Source organism: Mixophyes fleayi, chromosome 4 (assembly GCF_038048845.1).
Source record: "Mixophyes fleayi isolate aMixFle1 chromosome 4, aMixFle1.hap1, whole genome shotgun sequence".
NCBI classification, from domain to species: Eukaryota; Metazoa; Chordata; class Amphibia; order Anura; family Limnodynastidae; genus Mixophyes; species Mixophyes fleayi.
In genome coordinates, this window is record NC_134405.1 from 297,370,941 (window position 1) to 297,388,042 (window position 17,102).

A 17,102-nucleotide genomic window follows, 5' to 3' on the forward strand; every position below is an offset into this window, starting at 1 on the left:
ATAATGGAATCATATAAAATATAATATAATACATATAAGCAGAATTATAACAATGACTTAATGGTCATCATAAATAACATATGATAAAAACCATAGTGATAGTATTAAAACCCACAAATAAAGGAATGTTTTCTTTGTTGGGTTTGTAAACTTGCAAATGTTGCAATGATTGCACTTAATAAACCCTTTTAGAGCTAAAAATGTTTTGCTAATAATCTTTTCTTCCCTTAACATACTCGCACCAACATGTCTTTCAGATTGCAATTTTTTTCCTAAAGATAAACTGGTTTATTAGGCAAAATATGTGTTAATACCCGGTCTTTTTTCAAGATATCTCAATGTTTAGTGAAACTTGATCTGATTCTATTATCCCCACTACTGTATTGTGCAATAAATTAAATTTCCTCCTTTTTCTGCTCTCTTTTTGTATATGTAAGCAATTGGGTACTCCTGATACCAGCAACCTTACTTATAGCTCCAGTTATGAAATTTTCTGGATTTCCCCTTTTTATGAATCGGTCAACATATGTGGATAGTTGTTCCTTGCATTGTGCATATTCACTACAATTCCTTAATATTCTGTGAAACTGGGAAGAGGGGATATTGGTTTTCAATTTTTTAGCATGACCGCTCTTGTAATGAAGATAACCATTGGTATACATTGTTTTTATGAAACCGTGTTACAATGCAAGGGGTGCAAATTAGTTTATTATTTTGCACATAAGTTAAATACTGGCTGTTTTTTCATGTAGCACACAAATACTTGATAGCTTATTTGTACATTGAAATTTAAAGTTGATATTTGTGTGCTACATGAACAAATAGCCAGTATTTAACTTATGTGCAAAATAATAAACACATTTGCACCCCTTGCATTGCAACATGGTTTTTTCCAGAAAACTTAGGTTAAGAAAATATACTCAAGTTCCTTAATGAATCAGGCCCAAAATGTATAAGATCACAAATAAATACCCTTTGTTTTTCAGTAAGGGTAAGGTCCGAACTCAGTACATGTCTGCAGGCCTCAATGCCTTTTTTATGTTTAGAGATGTTGCTCATCAATCGTGACCCACAAATAATCTGTGCTCCATTTCAAATCTTCAAGCAATTGTAATACATTGGTTGTGTCTTTTAAATATGACTTTAAACTAGTTACATATTTCCTCAAAAGAAAGCCAACATACAATGAGATATAAGAGGTGAGAGATTCTATAACAGATTTAATTATTATAATAATTCCCCTTATTTGGTTATTAATTGTATATTTATTCCATACATATCCGCTTAGTTCTTGTTTTTTTTTTTTTTAGCACATTATTACATTTATGAAGCTCAATATAGACATTGATGGGTTTGTGCAGTTGGAATAATTTACTTAATAAATACCATTGTTAGAATAAAGGGGGTTAAATTGATTACCACTGCTGATCAGTATACTGAAAAGATTTAATCAATAGTATGTCAGGTTTAGGTAGTCTGCAAATGTCTTAATTTGTTTTGTTATCTTTCTCCAATCATACTGAAACGTATAATATCTATATTGAGCTTTATAAATGTAATAATCTGCTCAATAAAAACAAGGACTAAGGAGATATGTATGGAATAAAAATACAATTAATAACCAAATAAGGGGAATTATTAATAATAACTAAATCTGGCTCCTAATGTGTTTCTTTTTAACACACTACTTAGCATGTATACGTTTTAAAACAGTTTCACTGGTAAAGTGATTTTATATTTGAATTATAAAGAAATTACTTTTTAGAATTCTTTTGTATTTTGTGGAATGTTTGTGTTACTCTTTTTCAACCGTAAAATTATTCACATATCGTCCAGATGAGTGCACCGTTTTAAAATATATACTTTTCTTTGTTTACCTGTATGTAGACACTTTTTTAACTGACAGTTATCAATTGTCTCTCTATACTTCTAAATCAACATGTCCCGTATGACCTTCAGTATTCATCCCTATCACTTTTCTCACAGCTTTCATAATTCTCCTACACTCTTAGGATAATCTAATATGCCCCTGGTATTCCTCTACTCATTAAAGTGTTTAGCAGTGCTCCTCACAGTGAATGTAGGTGGAGACGCTTGCTTAACAGATCTATGTGTGTCATTATCACAGAACACCAGCAATTTTTTTTTTACCATTTTCCCTTTCTGACTTTCAAAACTTTGTGGATAATAGGTTTAAGGCTAAGAAATCCTATAACTGTAATATATATTCTACATGTATGTATACTAGAGATGGGCGGACTCGGTTCCCCGAGATCCGAATCCCTCTGAATATTGCCTATCCGAGTACCATTTCCCGCCCATTCGGAATCGAAATCGAGGCAAAACGTCATAGTGACGTATTCGTATTTCGGAGCTCGGTTCTCGCGAGATTTGAAAAGCATAAATACCAGCCTCCACAGCAATCCATCGCCATTTGACAGAGGAAGAGAGCAGGGTTAGGTCACAGGCTATTTAGCGCAGGGACAGAGCAATTAGTATTCACATAACTGTTTCTATACTAATCTCTACAATTACAATATTAATACCATTTGCAATTATTAGAGCAGTAATAGAGGACGATAGAGGAGGTTTTTTTTTTCTTTTGTGGGCACTCCAAGTGCTTTTGAGGTGTCTCATATTCTGCAGTGTTTTACACTAAATTGTTCTGGCTGTCAAAAAAAATCATCTTTGTCAGCAATATCTATCTAATACAATATTTTGCACAACAAGTGATTTGGGCTCATTAAAATGGATTCAAAGCAGTCCACATATGAGCAGAATCAGCAACCAGGTTCTGTCACCAGTCCCGATGGTAGTGTTCCCAGTACGTCATCTGGGAAAGGCGATGTAAAAGTACATAGTCTTTTTAAATCTGGGAAAAAAACACACACCAAAAATAAATTTACCGTGTCGAAGCGAAAAAGAAGTGTAACTGAGGAAAAGTTATCTGCCGATAAAAAAAAAATTCCCAACATGCCATTCTACACACGCAGTGGCAAAGAAAGAATGAGGCCTCCGCCTTTCTCTATTAGTGGCAGATCCAAAAATGTTACCGAGCCTTCTTCTTGTATGGTCACTCATCGTGACCAAGCAAGACCAAGTAATTTGCAGCCTAAAAGTGGTGCCAACTACTGTTACGCGGGAAAGCTGTGCTGCAAGAAAACAGTAAGGCATTAGAGGATAATGTATGCTCTGAATCAGAAATGACAACAATCCCTGTGGAGAGTCCATCCACCAGTGGTATGTCTAATCGTGAGCATTCTGATAATGTACCCATAAAGAAGGGCCCTTTCAGCAGTTCTGCTGATGTGTGCCTGAACAGCCCGAGTGTAGCCGGTGATACACAAATTGAGGATGCCACTTTGAAATTAGAAGAGGATGAGGGTGAGATTTGTGTAGGTGACGAGGGCGCTAATGATGATGTTGATGATTATGATGCAGACAGATACCAAATTGCCTTTCTCAATTTCTATTTATATTCTAGATTATATAATGGCTGAATAGTTTTCTATTTTACTCCTAGTGGAGAGGAAGTCTGATGCAGACAGATACCAAACTGCCTTTGTCCATTTCTTTTTATATTCTAATTCTACAGTCTATGCAGGCTGCTTCTTTTCTATTTTACTACAAGTGGATGGGGAGGGAAGGGGGGGGGGGGGCTGATGCAGACAGATACCAAACTGCCTTTGTCCATTTCTTTTTATATTCTAATTCTACAGTCTATGCAGGCTGCTTCTTTTCTATTTTACTACAAGTGGATGGGAGGGGGCTGATGCAGACAGATACCAAACTGCCTTTGTCCATTTCTTTTTATATTCTAATTCTACAGTCTATGCAGGCTACTTTTTTTCTATTCAACTACAAGTGGAGGGCGGGGGGGGGGGGGGGCTCATAGACAGCCACCAAACTACCTTGGTCCATTTATTTTTTATATTGTTCAGTCTATGCAGGCTGCTTTTTTTCTATTCAACTACAAGTGGAGGGTGGGGGGGGGGGGGTCATAGACAGCCACCAAACTACCTTGGTCCATTTGTCTTTTGTATTGTTCAGTCTATGCAGGCTGCTTTTTTCTATTCAACTACAAGTGGAGGGGGGGTGGCTATAGAGACAGAAGCTGCCTTTGTCCATTTATTTAGATATTTAACTATAAGTGTAGGGTGTAATATACACCCAAAGACGATGGCTGCATTGCCAATAGGCTAAGATGGAGAGGAAGACAATCAGGTTTGTGTGCAGAATTAAGGATGGCCTACCAGGGATTAAACTGTTTTCTTCCTAATTTATTAGCTTTAGAATTACCTTACTTATCCAAGAAACAGGGGGAACACTAAATTTGTTTAGTTTATTCCCCGAAACATTGATTTTTCAACAAAATAGCAAAACAAAACCAAACAAAACCAAAACCAAAACCAAAACACGCAATGACGGTTTGGCAAAACCAAAACCAAAACACTACGGTAATCCAGATCCAAAACCAAACACAAAACCAAAACACGGGGGTCAGTGAGCATCTCTAATGTATACATGTGTGGTCTTTATCTACATAACTAAAATATTTAATATAAACGTACACTGTAATTTACATTTTGCCACATTGTGCACACACTAGACAGGACAGATGTATCTGTTTTAACACCATTTCATATACAGAGACGGGTTTGTTTTTTCCCAGAGCAATATCTCCTTTACACTCTGTCAAATTCAAATCCATGTTTGACCAATTCTTAGAAATGGAAATGATGTTCTCCTGAAATAAAGTATCTCTATATACAGCATGCATGGTGCTGAATCCTGTGAACGATATCATAATCTTGTGAAAGTTAGCTTGTTTTGCTAGACTGGCTGCTGAGCGGATAATATATATGGCAGCTCGTGTGATCTCTGTGCGTTGCTAATAAGATAGACAATGAATCTCCAGTGAATCTTGTTTCCCCAGGTCTATAGTTTACATTACTCCAAGCCTCATATTGCTAGTATGTAAGTCGAATCAAATCTTAAAGCAACACATTTTCAACTGACAGTTTATGTATGTATGTATGTATGTATGTATGTATGTGTGTGTATATATATATATATATATATATTACACACACACACAACTAGCACAACTATATATGTTCTCCTTGTCAATATTGTTAATATAGAGATATATTAAAATTGTTTTCCTCTACAGCGCTTTTGCATTGAAATAGTATATATATGTTTAGCATATTTTGGTATGTTAACATTATAGAGTTATTATCAGAACAGCATACATTTCCTTTTGATAGGTTCACTCCATGTTTCATCTATTCCCTTGGGTAACATTAACAATAGCACAGAATAAACAACAATTCATACGTGATATGAGTTCCTTATATAAATTAAAAACATTTGTGCCAGAGTAAATATGATCGATATATTCCAGGTCAATAAAGTTGGATTCTGCTTTCTGCTACTAGTCACCAGTAGGGCTCTTTCTTGAATTTCTGACTTACATGCCAGTCACCAGGATGAACATTGTGTTGTATACTCAGGGCTGCCAAGAGGGATTCAGGGCCCCAGTACAGCAACTTCATGGGGCCCCACTTATAGTTGAGCATGGCAAAAGTGGAAGTGGTCATACAGTTGGGGGCGTGGCTGTGCATCATTGGGGTATGTCTAACAGGTGAAAATTCTAACCAGACCAGGCGTTAAATAAATAGCACCCACAAATAATAATTAGGCCTTCCTCCAGCCCCAACATTAAATAATAATATTCCCATTTAATAAATAAACCTATTTCCCTCCCTCCAAGCAGCCCCAGCAATAAATTATTAGTATTTACATTTCATAAATTTACCTATTTCCCCCAACCATCACTGCCATTAAATAATTCATAGTCACATTTAATAAAGAGAGCTAATTCTGCCCAACCGCACATCCACATTCAATAGCCCCCAAACCACCCCATCTTAAATTAATAGTCCCCACTATTAAATTGCCCCACCATCACCCCACAAACAAAATATTACCAATTAATTAGCCACTATGTACCTCACACACACTACACTACCACAAGCCCCCTGTGCCATCATACACATAACTGTGCCCCTTCATCATCACCATGCTGTGCCCCCTTATGATCACACTGCCCATCCATGCTGCTTTTTCCCCCCTTCACCTCGCCCCTGTTCATCACACTGTGCTATGCTGCACCACCCTTCATCACTTTGTGCCATGCTGCTCCCCCCTTCATCACACAGTGCCTTTCTCTCCCCCCTTCTTTATCACACTGTGACTTTCTCTCCCCCCCTTCTTCAACTTATTGTGCCTCTCTCTCCCCCCCTTCTTCATCACACTGTGCCTCCCCCCTCCTTCATCACACTGTGCCTCCCCCCTCCTTCATCACACTGTGCCTCCCCCCCCGTTCATCACACTGGGCCTTTCTCTCCCCGCCCCTTCATCACACTGTGCCTTTCTCTCCCCGCCCCTTCATCACACTGTGCCTTTTTCCCGTCCCTTTCTTCATCACACAGTGCCTTTCTCTCCCCCCTTCTTTATCACACTGTGATTTTCTCTCCCCACCTTCTTCAACACATTGTGCCTCTCTCTCCCCCCCTTCTTCATCTCACTGTGCCTCCCCCCCATTCCTCACCCTGTGCCTTTCTCTCCCCGCCCCTTCATCACACTGTGCCTTTCTTTCCCCGCCCCTTCATCACACTGTGCCTTTCTCCCGCCACTTTCTTCATCACACTGTGCCTTTTTCCCGCCCCTTTCTTCATCACACAGTGCCTTTCTCTCCCCCCTTCTTTATCACACTGTGATTTTCTCTCCCCTCCTTCTTCAACACATTGTGCCTCTCTCCCCCCCCTTCTTCATCTCACTGTGCCTGCCCCCCATTCATCACCCTGTGCCTTTCTCTCTCCGCCCCTTCATCACACTGTGCCTTTCTCCCGCCACTTTCTTCATCACACTGTGCCTTTCTCTCCCCCCTTCATCACACTGTGCCTTTCTCCCGCCACTTTCTTCATCACACTGTGCCTTTCTCTCCCCCCTTCATCACACTGTGCCTTTCTCCCGCCACTTTCTTCATCACACTGTGCCTTTCTCTCCCCCCTTCATCACACTGTGCCTTTCTCCCTCCTCCAATCTTCATCACACTGTGCCTTTCTCCCTCCTGCCATCTTCATCACACTGTGCCTTTCTCCCTCCTGCCATCTTCATCACACTGTGCCTTTCTCCCTCCTCCAATCTTCATCACACTGTGCCTTTCTCCCTCCTCCAATCTTCATCACACTGTGCCTTTCTCCCGCCTCCCATCTTCATCACACTGTGCCTTTCTCCCTCCTCCCATCTTCATCACACTGTGCCTTTCTCCCTCCTCCCATCTTCATCACACTGTGCCTTTCTCCCTCCTCCCATCTTCATCACACTGTGCCTTTCTCCCGCCTCCCATCTTCATCACACTGTGCCTTTCTCCCTCCTGCCATCTTCATCACACTGTGCCTTTCTCCCTCCTCCAATCTTCATCACACTGTGCCTTTCTCCCTCCTCCAATCTTCATCACACTGTGCCTTTCTCCCTCCTGCCATCTTCATCACACTGTGCCTTTCTCCCTCCTCCAATCTTCATCACACTGTGCCTTTCTCCCTCCTCCAATCTTCATCACACTGTGCCTTTCTCCCGCCTCCCATCTTCATCACACTGTGCCTTTCTCCCTCCTCCAATCTTCATCACACTGTGCCTTTCTCCCTCCTCCAATCTTCATCACACTGTGCCTTTCTCCCTCCTGCCATCTTCATCACACTGTGCCTTTCTCCCTCCTCCAATCTTCATCACACTGTGCCTTTCTCCCTCCTCCAATCTTCATCACACTGTGCCTTTCTCCCGCCTCCCATCTTCATCACACTGTGCCTTTCTGCTTTCCTCCGTTCCTTAACTTACCTTTGTATTGGCTTCATAAATCTCTTTTCTTTTCTTCTCTTCTGGCTTCTGTCTTCTTGCTGGGTCCTCTCTACGCCGCTTCTCACTGAATGTTGGGCATGACGTGATGACGTCACGCCCGACGTTCAGTGTGAACAGAACAGGGAGGAGGAAAGAGGTAAACCAGTGCCACGATTATGTGAGTATTTTTTTTTTTCTTAAAGTGCTCTGCTCCCTCCACCAATAGAGCGGGCAGAGCCACCGAGCCTCTCTCCCCACCCCACCCCCGCCGGAAAAAATAGACAAAATAAAAAACAATTTTGTTTTAAAAACAACAACAAAAACGGTTGGCAGTGAGGACCGGGCCCCCTGGCATGTCCGGGACTGGTTAATTAGTACCCGCCCCCTTCCTCTCGGCGGCACTGTGTGTATTAAGATATGAAACTTGTATTGCAACTCTTTTAGTCAATGCTGTACCTGCAATGAGTTTTCATAGCATAACATAGGCTAGTGCTGAAGCAACATTTTTACCTGTAAGGTATAGCGCTTAACACCCAGAGAAGAAAAGAATTATCTGCACTTATCTCTACAATTCTGTCTCAGTACTCTGCCATGTCATGTTTTTTTTATAATTAGTGGATTCATAGTCTCCCTCTTGTCATTCTTTCACTTCCATACTAAAAATAAAAAGGGCTTCTTCTTTTTATACTAGTCCAAAGAATTGTCTTGTCTTTGAATGCTGTTCACCAGATTTATTATATTGGCCCCTCTTATTTCCAAAAAACTGATATACCTGGGAATTATAATATAATAGTGAGAACAAGTATAATTTTGCACCTTCAATTAATACATTGCATTAAATGGTGTGCATGCTGGCCTCAGTAATAGTTTGAAAGGAACCAACAACTTCTATTGGTCCAGCTCTATTAGCACTCATTTGCTGTAACCTTAAGAGCCTTTGGTATGGGAGTGGTGTTGATTGATATTGGGTTCCAGTACAAAGTTTGGGTTTGTAGAAAGATTGTAGAGGTCCTGAGATGAACTCCACATACACCTATTGATATGACTGTGTGGTTGATAGCTTACTGTGTAACCTTGGTTCATTGACCACAATTTTGCTCCCAAACAGCAAACTTAAAAAATAAGTTTTACTGTCCCTAGCTCCCCACATTAGACTGCAACAAGCAATTTCTGGAATTGCTGTACAGTTCAAATTCTGAAATGGAAACTATTTTTTAGCCTACATGTTTTGTGAATAAATCACTTGTTTATGGTAACACTAGTTCAGTCAGGCTGCAGTAGATTCTCTATTTATAGTCACATCTATTTGGAATTCACATCAGTTTGGGTCACAGAAAGCGCAATCAGTGGGATCATTTATCCCTGTGTGCACCATGCTAAAATTTCCTTGTTTGTTCCCACTCGCCTGCTCAGAGGCAGGTGAGGTAGAATCGGTTAGCTCTTGCTGAAAACAGTGACTCAAATTCCATAATAACGGAAGTTAAGTGCACTTACGCAGGTTTTCTGCGTCGTTAGATGTGGGGTTATAGGAACTGATATTGCCATAACCTTGCTAACACCGCAGGGAATTAAATTGGGCCCTTTGTCTTCTTAATTATTATTTATATTTATCCCTGGTGGTAACACTTTGAAGCGAGAAAAAGCCCTATTGATTTATTTCCACCCTTTATTAAATTCGCTCTTTAGTGTATGTAAAATTTTCAGTAAGTAATGTTGTCTCAAAATCCCATTAGCGCATGCACTAATGGGGTTTTGAAAATGTTAAATAAAACCCATAATATAACAAAAGTTTATTATTGCAACTGTCACACTTAGGCACAAATATATGGCATTGGGTATGGTTGTTCCTCTGTTCATCCACATCACTTCAGATTGGCAGCCACCAGCACTGGATCTGACTACTGCTTCGACTCAGCAGAAGAGAAGAAAGGAAAGGCATTAAGAGGGGAGATGTGGAAGACAAGGGGTGGCACAAGAGAACAGTGGGTTGTGGAAGGTGATAGGAGAAAAAGGAGGGTTACCAGATGGGATGGTGACACAAACTGGCTGGCTAGTCAGCTTGGAAGCAGGACAGATTGAGTGTTCCCCCCTTCATCACACTGTTCCCCCTCTTTAATCACCACACTGTGCCCCCTTCTTCATCACTGCACTGTGCCCCCTTCTTTATCACTTCACTGTGCCCCCTTTTTCTTCTTCACCACACTGTGCCCCCTTTTTCTTCTTCACCACACTGTGCCCCTTTTTTATTCTTCACCACACTGTGCCCCCTTCTTCTTCACAGCACTGTGCCCCCTTTTTCTTCTTTACCACACTGGGCCCCCTTCTTCTTCTTCACCGCACTGTGCCCCCTTCTTCATCACCGCACTGTGCCCCCTTCATCATCACACTGTGTCCCTTTTTCTTCTTCACCACAATGTGCCCTCTTTTTCTTCTTCACCACACTGTGCCCTCTTTTTGTTCACTATACTGTCTTCCCTTCTATTTCCCCATACTGTGCCCCCTTCTTTTTCACCACACAAGCACTACAGTTAGATGCAAGCAGCTCGCCCTTAATAAGCAGTACAGTGTGAAGCAGGACACACATTCCAACTATCCTTGCAGTAGGAACAAAGTCCTGACTGAGCGGGACATTCACACAAAAGTAGAACTGGCCTACCAGAATCAGGACAGTTGAGTACCATTGCCCATGTATTTGTAGGGGATTTGAAGAGTTGGAGAGCAGCCTAGCACTATGATAAATGAAAGCCTACAGTATAACAAAAGAACAATGATATTTAAATATTAATATTAATTCCTTAAACTGATCAGTTTTTTCTGTCTGCCAATACATACATAGGCTGTTTAAATGTCATTTTAGAAATTCCTTTTATGAATCACAGTCCAGTTATTTTGGAGCTTGTTTACTGTGCATACACGAATGATCAATTTAACAATGATATTTATATCTTAATGTTATCTTTCACAGGTATTTTTTAGGGGAATCACAGTAAATACCGTACGTGGGTTCCCAATGAGTGCCGCTATGTTTTTGACCTATGAACTTTCATTAAAAGCACTGAAGACCAACAAGGAATCGGATTAGGAGAAACCCAGACACAAAGAAATAATACAATGTAAAGATTCTAATCTATGAGTTTGTTTCCTCAAGACACATTTCTAATAAAACGTGTTTATTTATTAAGGAGTTCAGCTAACTAAAATGTCATTCACAAAGTAGGGGGAAAGTCTTGCCACGGAACTGAAAGAGTGAAAGACTACATGACTGTTCAGTAGTAAGAATAATTAGTGTCTACATTGTTATTAATTATAACATGATAGATATCTAGTACAATACTTCCTACCACAAAGCTGAAAAGTACTGTAAAAGGAAGGAAAGTCTTTCAGCTGTTGCGTCATGTAGATGAGGTCAAGATTTTAATCAAACTTCTGTCATCAGATATCAGGAATGTATTGTGCTTATGTTCCATTTCATTGTATATCGCCCAAGTAATGAACAGGCTTGTGAAACTGGTGGGTTGATTCTATTACGTACCTCTTATTTCGGTAAACATGGGATAAACTTGCTTTCTCATATCTCTACTGAAATTGCTGTCACTATTTTCTATTTCCCAAAATCTAATGTCCAGTTGCAATGTTGCACCTCTCTGTGATATCATCTGTTCCATGTAATAACACCATGTTCTTTGATATAACATACCTAACGTGCCAACATGACTCCCTTTCATATTGCAATAATAATCTGGTTTTGCATTTCCCACTTCTTTCCAACTGCAATAACGTTATTAATGTGGTTAACTGATTTTTAAAATAAAATGTATTTTATGTTACTAAATTATATGTCCATTTTCAAGCAACTGGATTCCATTAACTATATTGGGTCCAAACATACAAATTCTACAAAACAATATGGTATCTAGGAAAGTGCTTGGCTTTATGTGGTGTAATGTTGTCTAGCTTGGTTGCTCTCAGTAACGAACCCTTCTGTGCAGCCTTGGGATCGTTTGGCCTGATCTCTGCCACTTCAAATTCTTCTTTCCGTTACACGCTCTGCAGCTGTTAGGTCTGTGTAGGTTTGAAACAATAGCTGGTGCAACCAGACTATTTGCAGTCTGGTGATTTATAAAGGCCAAGGTGCAGTACAAAATCCTCCTTCATAAAGCTGTATGTGTCTACATTCCAGCCAAAGCACATGGGGTTGCAGAGCAATATAGCAGCCTTTGTAGAGGGAGCAGAGGTTTTCAAAGTGTGGAGTAGATGTAACTTTGAGCCTAGTTTTGGGAGCAGGGCAAAAATAATATTTTATTTTTTTGAAGCAAGATATTGAAATGAAATTAAAGAAAAGAGATTGGTGTATATTTGCTGTGTAGAAAGGCGCAGTAATTTCCACTACGCCAAAGGACCTGGGCCTGATTCATTAAGCATCTTAAATGAAGAGGTATCTTATTTCAGTCTCCTGGACAAAACCATGTTACAATGCAAGGGGTGCAAATTAGTATTCTGTTTTGTACATAAGACATGAAAAAACGGTCAGCATTTAACTTATGTGCCAAACAGAATGCTATTTTGCACCCCTTGCATTGCAACATGGTTTTGTCCAGGAGACTGAAATAAGAAGTTTCTTAAGTTAAGATCCTTAACGAATCAGGCCCCTGGTTTTTACACCAGCTCTGAGCTGGGTGAAATTGGGTCTTGTCCTATACATTGGGATGTATTTTGTGCCGCCCATTTGTATTCTAGGTACACTTTAGCAATTATCAAACAAAGCTTCAAACACACAAAATCATGAAAGCAGTCCTTATATTCCCTTGCCAACATGATTACTTTAGGCAATAAATAAGCCTAACCATGCAGCATTTTAGAAGAAAAATGGAAACATTTAATTTAATGAAAGAGTGGTTTTAAAGTGGTAGGAGGTTGGACTGATATGACGTTTTTTTTGCATTGTGCACCACACTTCTAGTTTGCAAAGGTCTCTCCCAAGAGTGAAGACTAGGCATGCACCTCAATGTGAGCTGGATGGACCATTTAGTCCCACCAATGCAAAACAAAGGCATTTTGCACTGTGCATCTATTGTACTATTGTACCTGAAATTCACAGTGTTTAGTGCTGCTATTTAATGCATGTATATATTCGCTGATGGGTGTTGTCGGTTCTTTCCACAATCATTGCACACATTGCTGTGATGTCACTGCAGGCTGCTATTCCCCCACTTGGACTGCATTTTGATACCAAGCCCATAAACTGGGACTCACGGAAGCAGCTTCAAAGTGTATTTTGCTGTCACTAAACTGAAACAAAAACAGACACATATCATGGAAAAATATTAGCCTTATTATGGGCACAAATATTCAAAGGTGGAATTATCCTTTAGGTAATAAAGCCCAGCTTAACTTTAATTATTTTTGCTCTACCATTTACATTTTATCACAATCAATCCATTTTAACATTGGATCACTGTTACATACTGTATATGTATATATATATTTAGTATATACCTTGAACCTACGTTACATATGAATCAATGCATCTGACACATCTTGTTTTTAATGTACATTTAGCACTTTTATATTGTATACTATTACTGTACTGTAAACATTCACCCCGTAAACTACCTATCCAGATAATATGTGCTTTTAGCATGTTATATAATGTATCGATTGGTGCCATGAATCACTAATATCTTAATAACAATCGAAACTCAGTAAGTCAATTAAGTATATCAAAATTCATCTACCTATTGTTACAATGTGACATTTGATAAGTCATATGATTATAATAATATATAGAGGAAGCACTCATAAACATGATTAACATCCTATAAACCAAGTTACGGAGTATAACCATCTAATTGATGCAATATTAACAAAATTTCTCAATCCAATGTACCAATGTTATTCCATAACTTTATGATAATAAAGTTGCACAAGCAAAAGCAATTCAGCGTCAATTCATCAGCCTAGGTTAAGACATCTAACTCGTAAGCAATAATTTAGGATTCACAGAAATATAAAGTGCTTAGTACAATATATACTCATGAAATCCTAGTCCCAAGCATAACCGTGGCTCACCTTACCCCAATTGTGGATTTCCAGCAAGAGACAAGCACCTATCTATACCATAATCTTTATGTTGCCGTTCCAAATAAAGTGTTCCAAAGTTCCAAAGTTAAAACATACGCCCTGAAATACTATTTAATTAGCTAATTCAAAGTTTACATCCTGCATCCTGGTTTCGGGAACTGCCGCTGGAAAATCAACCTGGGCCTACTTTTGTGGGATTGTGGGTCTGATTGGAAATACACATGGCCTAATAATGAATTTCCCTACAAGTCCATTCTACTTTAGTACTGCCTTAATTAATTTAAACTTTAGCTTTTCTGCTAACATATTGCTCAGTTTAGTCTGTTTCAAGCCAAAGTGACCAGTGACACTGACGGTAGTGAAGACACTGGTGACTCTGGTGGTATTGAACATTCAGAGCAGCTGCAAAGTGAATAAGCAGTCACACGGTCTAGACACTGCTTAATGATGATGTCCCAAAGAGAAGGTGCATACTCGACACATGTTTTGCATCCAATTAAAATATGATATTTATAGAAAACCTGAACCAAAAAAAAGCCGATCCAAAGGAAAAGTAAAAGCAATATTTCACACAATGTTTTTTATTAAGCTATATGTACATATACACAGTAATGTTCACTTCTGGATTATAAATTTAGTAATTTCCCCAAATCATCATGATTACACAGGGCATCAATAGCAGCACTGATTTCATAAAAATGAGAGATCTCCATGGCTGCTTTATTGCTTACACACCACTAATTTTAATAAGAATGGGTTGATGAATGCTTTAGAAATGTCTGATCTACAAAAGAATTGTCTTGCTTTATTTCAGCTGGTAAACCTATTTATTGTTTCAAGACAAAATCAAGATGGGTATTACTCAAGCTGGGTACACACTACAGGGTTTTCATCCAATTATTTTGCAGATCATATGATAGACAACCATTTGGTCAGATATTGCATTAGTGTGTACTTTCCAACCATTTGATTTGGTACCATTTGATTTGGTTTTAGAAACTTCCTAAAAATCACGATCAACAATGGAACGATTTCGGCAAAGTATGGAAGCGTGTATATACTCATGACCAGCAGTGTAGGTAGTTCTCTATAGAGTGTGCAGAGTCACAGTCTTTTCAGAAGATGGCAGATGCAGATGACGGTAATCGTGTAGGTGTTTACATATAAATCTACTTGATCATTGGGACTTTCAGTTGTTGGTAAAATCGTTACAGAAATTGCATCTGCAGTTATTTTCTATAGTGTGTACCCAGTTTAATAGTCTTGGGGAATACCTACAGAGTGAAACGTCACTTTCTTGTATGTATATATTTTTGTCAAACAAGCTGAAAATTATTTTTAGATAAATTAATTAGCTATTATGTCTGTTAATATGTCATTATGTTATATAGATGATGATCTTGGTGGGACCATGTTCAACCCTAAAAGCTTTTCATGAGAAACTTAATACATCTTCTGATGTTCTTTCTTTTACTGTGATGATTGAAGACCCTCATCTTGCCTTTCTGGAAACTATGGTATCCATTAAGGAACTAACTGTACATTTACAGAGCTATGTGATGATGCATATAAATGTTCTTCTATTATTAAGATTTAAAATCATCACTTTCCAAAAGCCAAATGATGAGGCTCTAATGTATTGTTTTAATTTAAAATCAGGTTGCATGTCACATGTCCCAGAAATGTATAGAAGGAGAACATCATAAAGTGAGAGTACAAAATCGACCATGCAGGTATTCTTGTTTCTTGTTTCCAAGCGCATGAATTCCATAGTTCTCACGATGAGAGAGAAGTGTTTATCTTTATACTTAACACATTCTGTAGATATATTAAAGATATTTAGGAAACATTGGAATGTGCTGTCAGTACGTAAAAATAGGATACAACAATTTGGCCTTTGATTTTACTGTTTACTAGAAATGTGATACTCTTTTTTGTCACCCATGCTGTATCCTGTTGTAAATACTACTGGGCGGAGCACGGCAAATATTTAAAGATAGGTTTTTATGCCATAAGTCCACTATAAAATATTGTAGTTCCTATTGTATTGTGGCAGTACACTCAAATGTATTACAACCCCACAGTGAAGTAGATACAATTTTGGGTACTGGAATATAGATGAAGAGGGAATAGATTGCACAGATTAAAAATAACAGAGTTACAGCGGAGAAGGAAATATGGAACATTGACCCTCTTAGGAATTAACAAAGATTGCCCAGCTAGTGAATTATGTCCTTACTTAACAAAGTCATAAACTAGGAAATGGACTGTCTTGAGCTTAGTGCAAGTTGTTTTTTTTCATTTTATGTAATTTAGATAGATGATAATATTTGAGTGCAGCATGAGTACTGATGCCTGAATAGTAGGACTGGAGATGAGCAAATCACACCATATTTCCCGAAAATTGAAATTTGAGGCAGAACAGGCCATTTCAGCTGTTCACCAATATAATATTTGAGTTCTGCATTTGCTCCCGTCCTGTATCTGTAAATTCACATTTCACCGATATTCTAGTTTATCAATAGAGCTGGGATTGTGATAGTAAATTCACCGTTTTGTGGTGTGGGTGGGGTAGAACTGGGAACACTTAGTGCCAAATGCTGGTTGTGAAACATGCAAAATTGTGTCACCAAATACAGGGTCTGATTAATGGTTCAGGGCACCATAGACTAATAAACTTGTAGCGCCCCCTCATGCCAAGTTAATTCATAGCAGGTAAAAATTAACTTGTTCTTAATTTAAAATCCGACTTACCTCACCTCCACCAATGTTTATGTTCCTATGTTTTCCAAGCTCAGCTCCACTTAACTTTTAAAAGGGTCATGAAAATCCTTGTCAATTATGTAAATTTCATTCAAATCAGAACTGTATGGCAGAATGGAGGCATGAACGAGCGCTACTGAGGGTGAAGATATTAAAGTGTGGGGAGGACGGGGCTGTCACACATGCACCTGTCACCATCCTTGTCTCTTCTACTGACATATACATAAGCGCCTGCCCAAGGATGACTCATTGTCATCTCCCATAACCATGGGAATACATAAAGATTACAACCTTGCTAAAAAAAAATCACATTTTATTCTAATTTTGGAGAACAACTATTCCCTTATATTTTA

The 17,102-nt window shown here is 38.8% G+C and overlaps 1 protein-coding gene across 2 annotated transcripts in view; it reads left to right on the plus strand.

The window, feature by feature from the left end:
* SLC25A48 (solute carrier family 25 member 48) overlaps positions 1 to 13,828 on the plus strand; it is a 90,922-nt gene extending 77,094 nt beyond the window's left edge. The window contains exon 8 of one of the 2 annotated variants that reach the window (XR_012691403.1): positions 10,871 to 10,957. Coding sequence is in view for 1 of the 2 variants with exons in the window: in XM_075209862.1 (XP_075065963.1) it covers positions 10,871 to 10,987 (117 nt within the window). In the remaining variant the exon portion in view is untranslated. Of the gene's footprint in view, positions 1 to 10,870 lie in introns of both variants that reach the window. The other variant, XM_075209862.1, reaches the window with a different exon arrangement.
* The last annotated feature ends 3,274 nt before the right edge of the window (positions 13,829 to 17,102 follow it).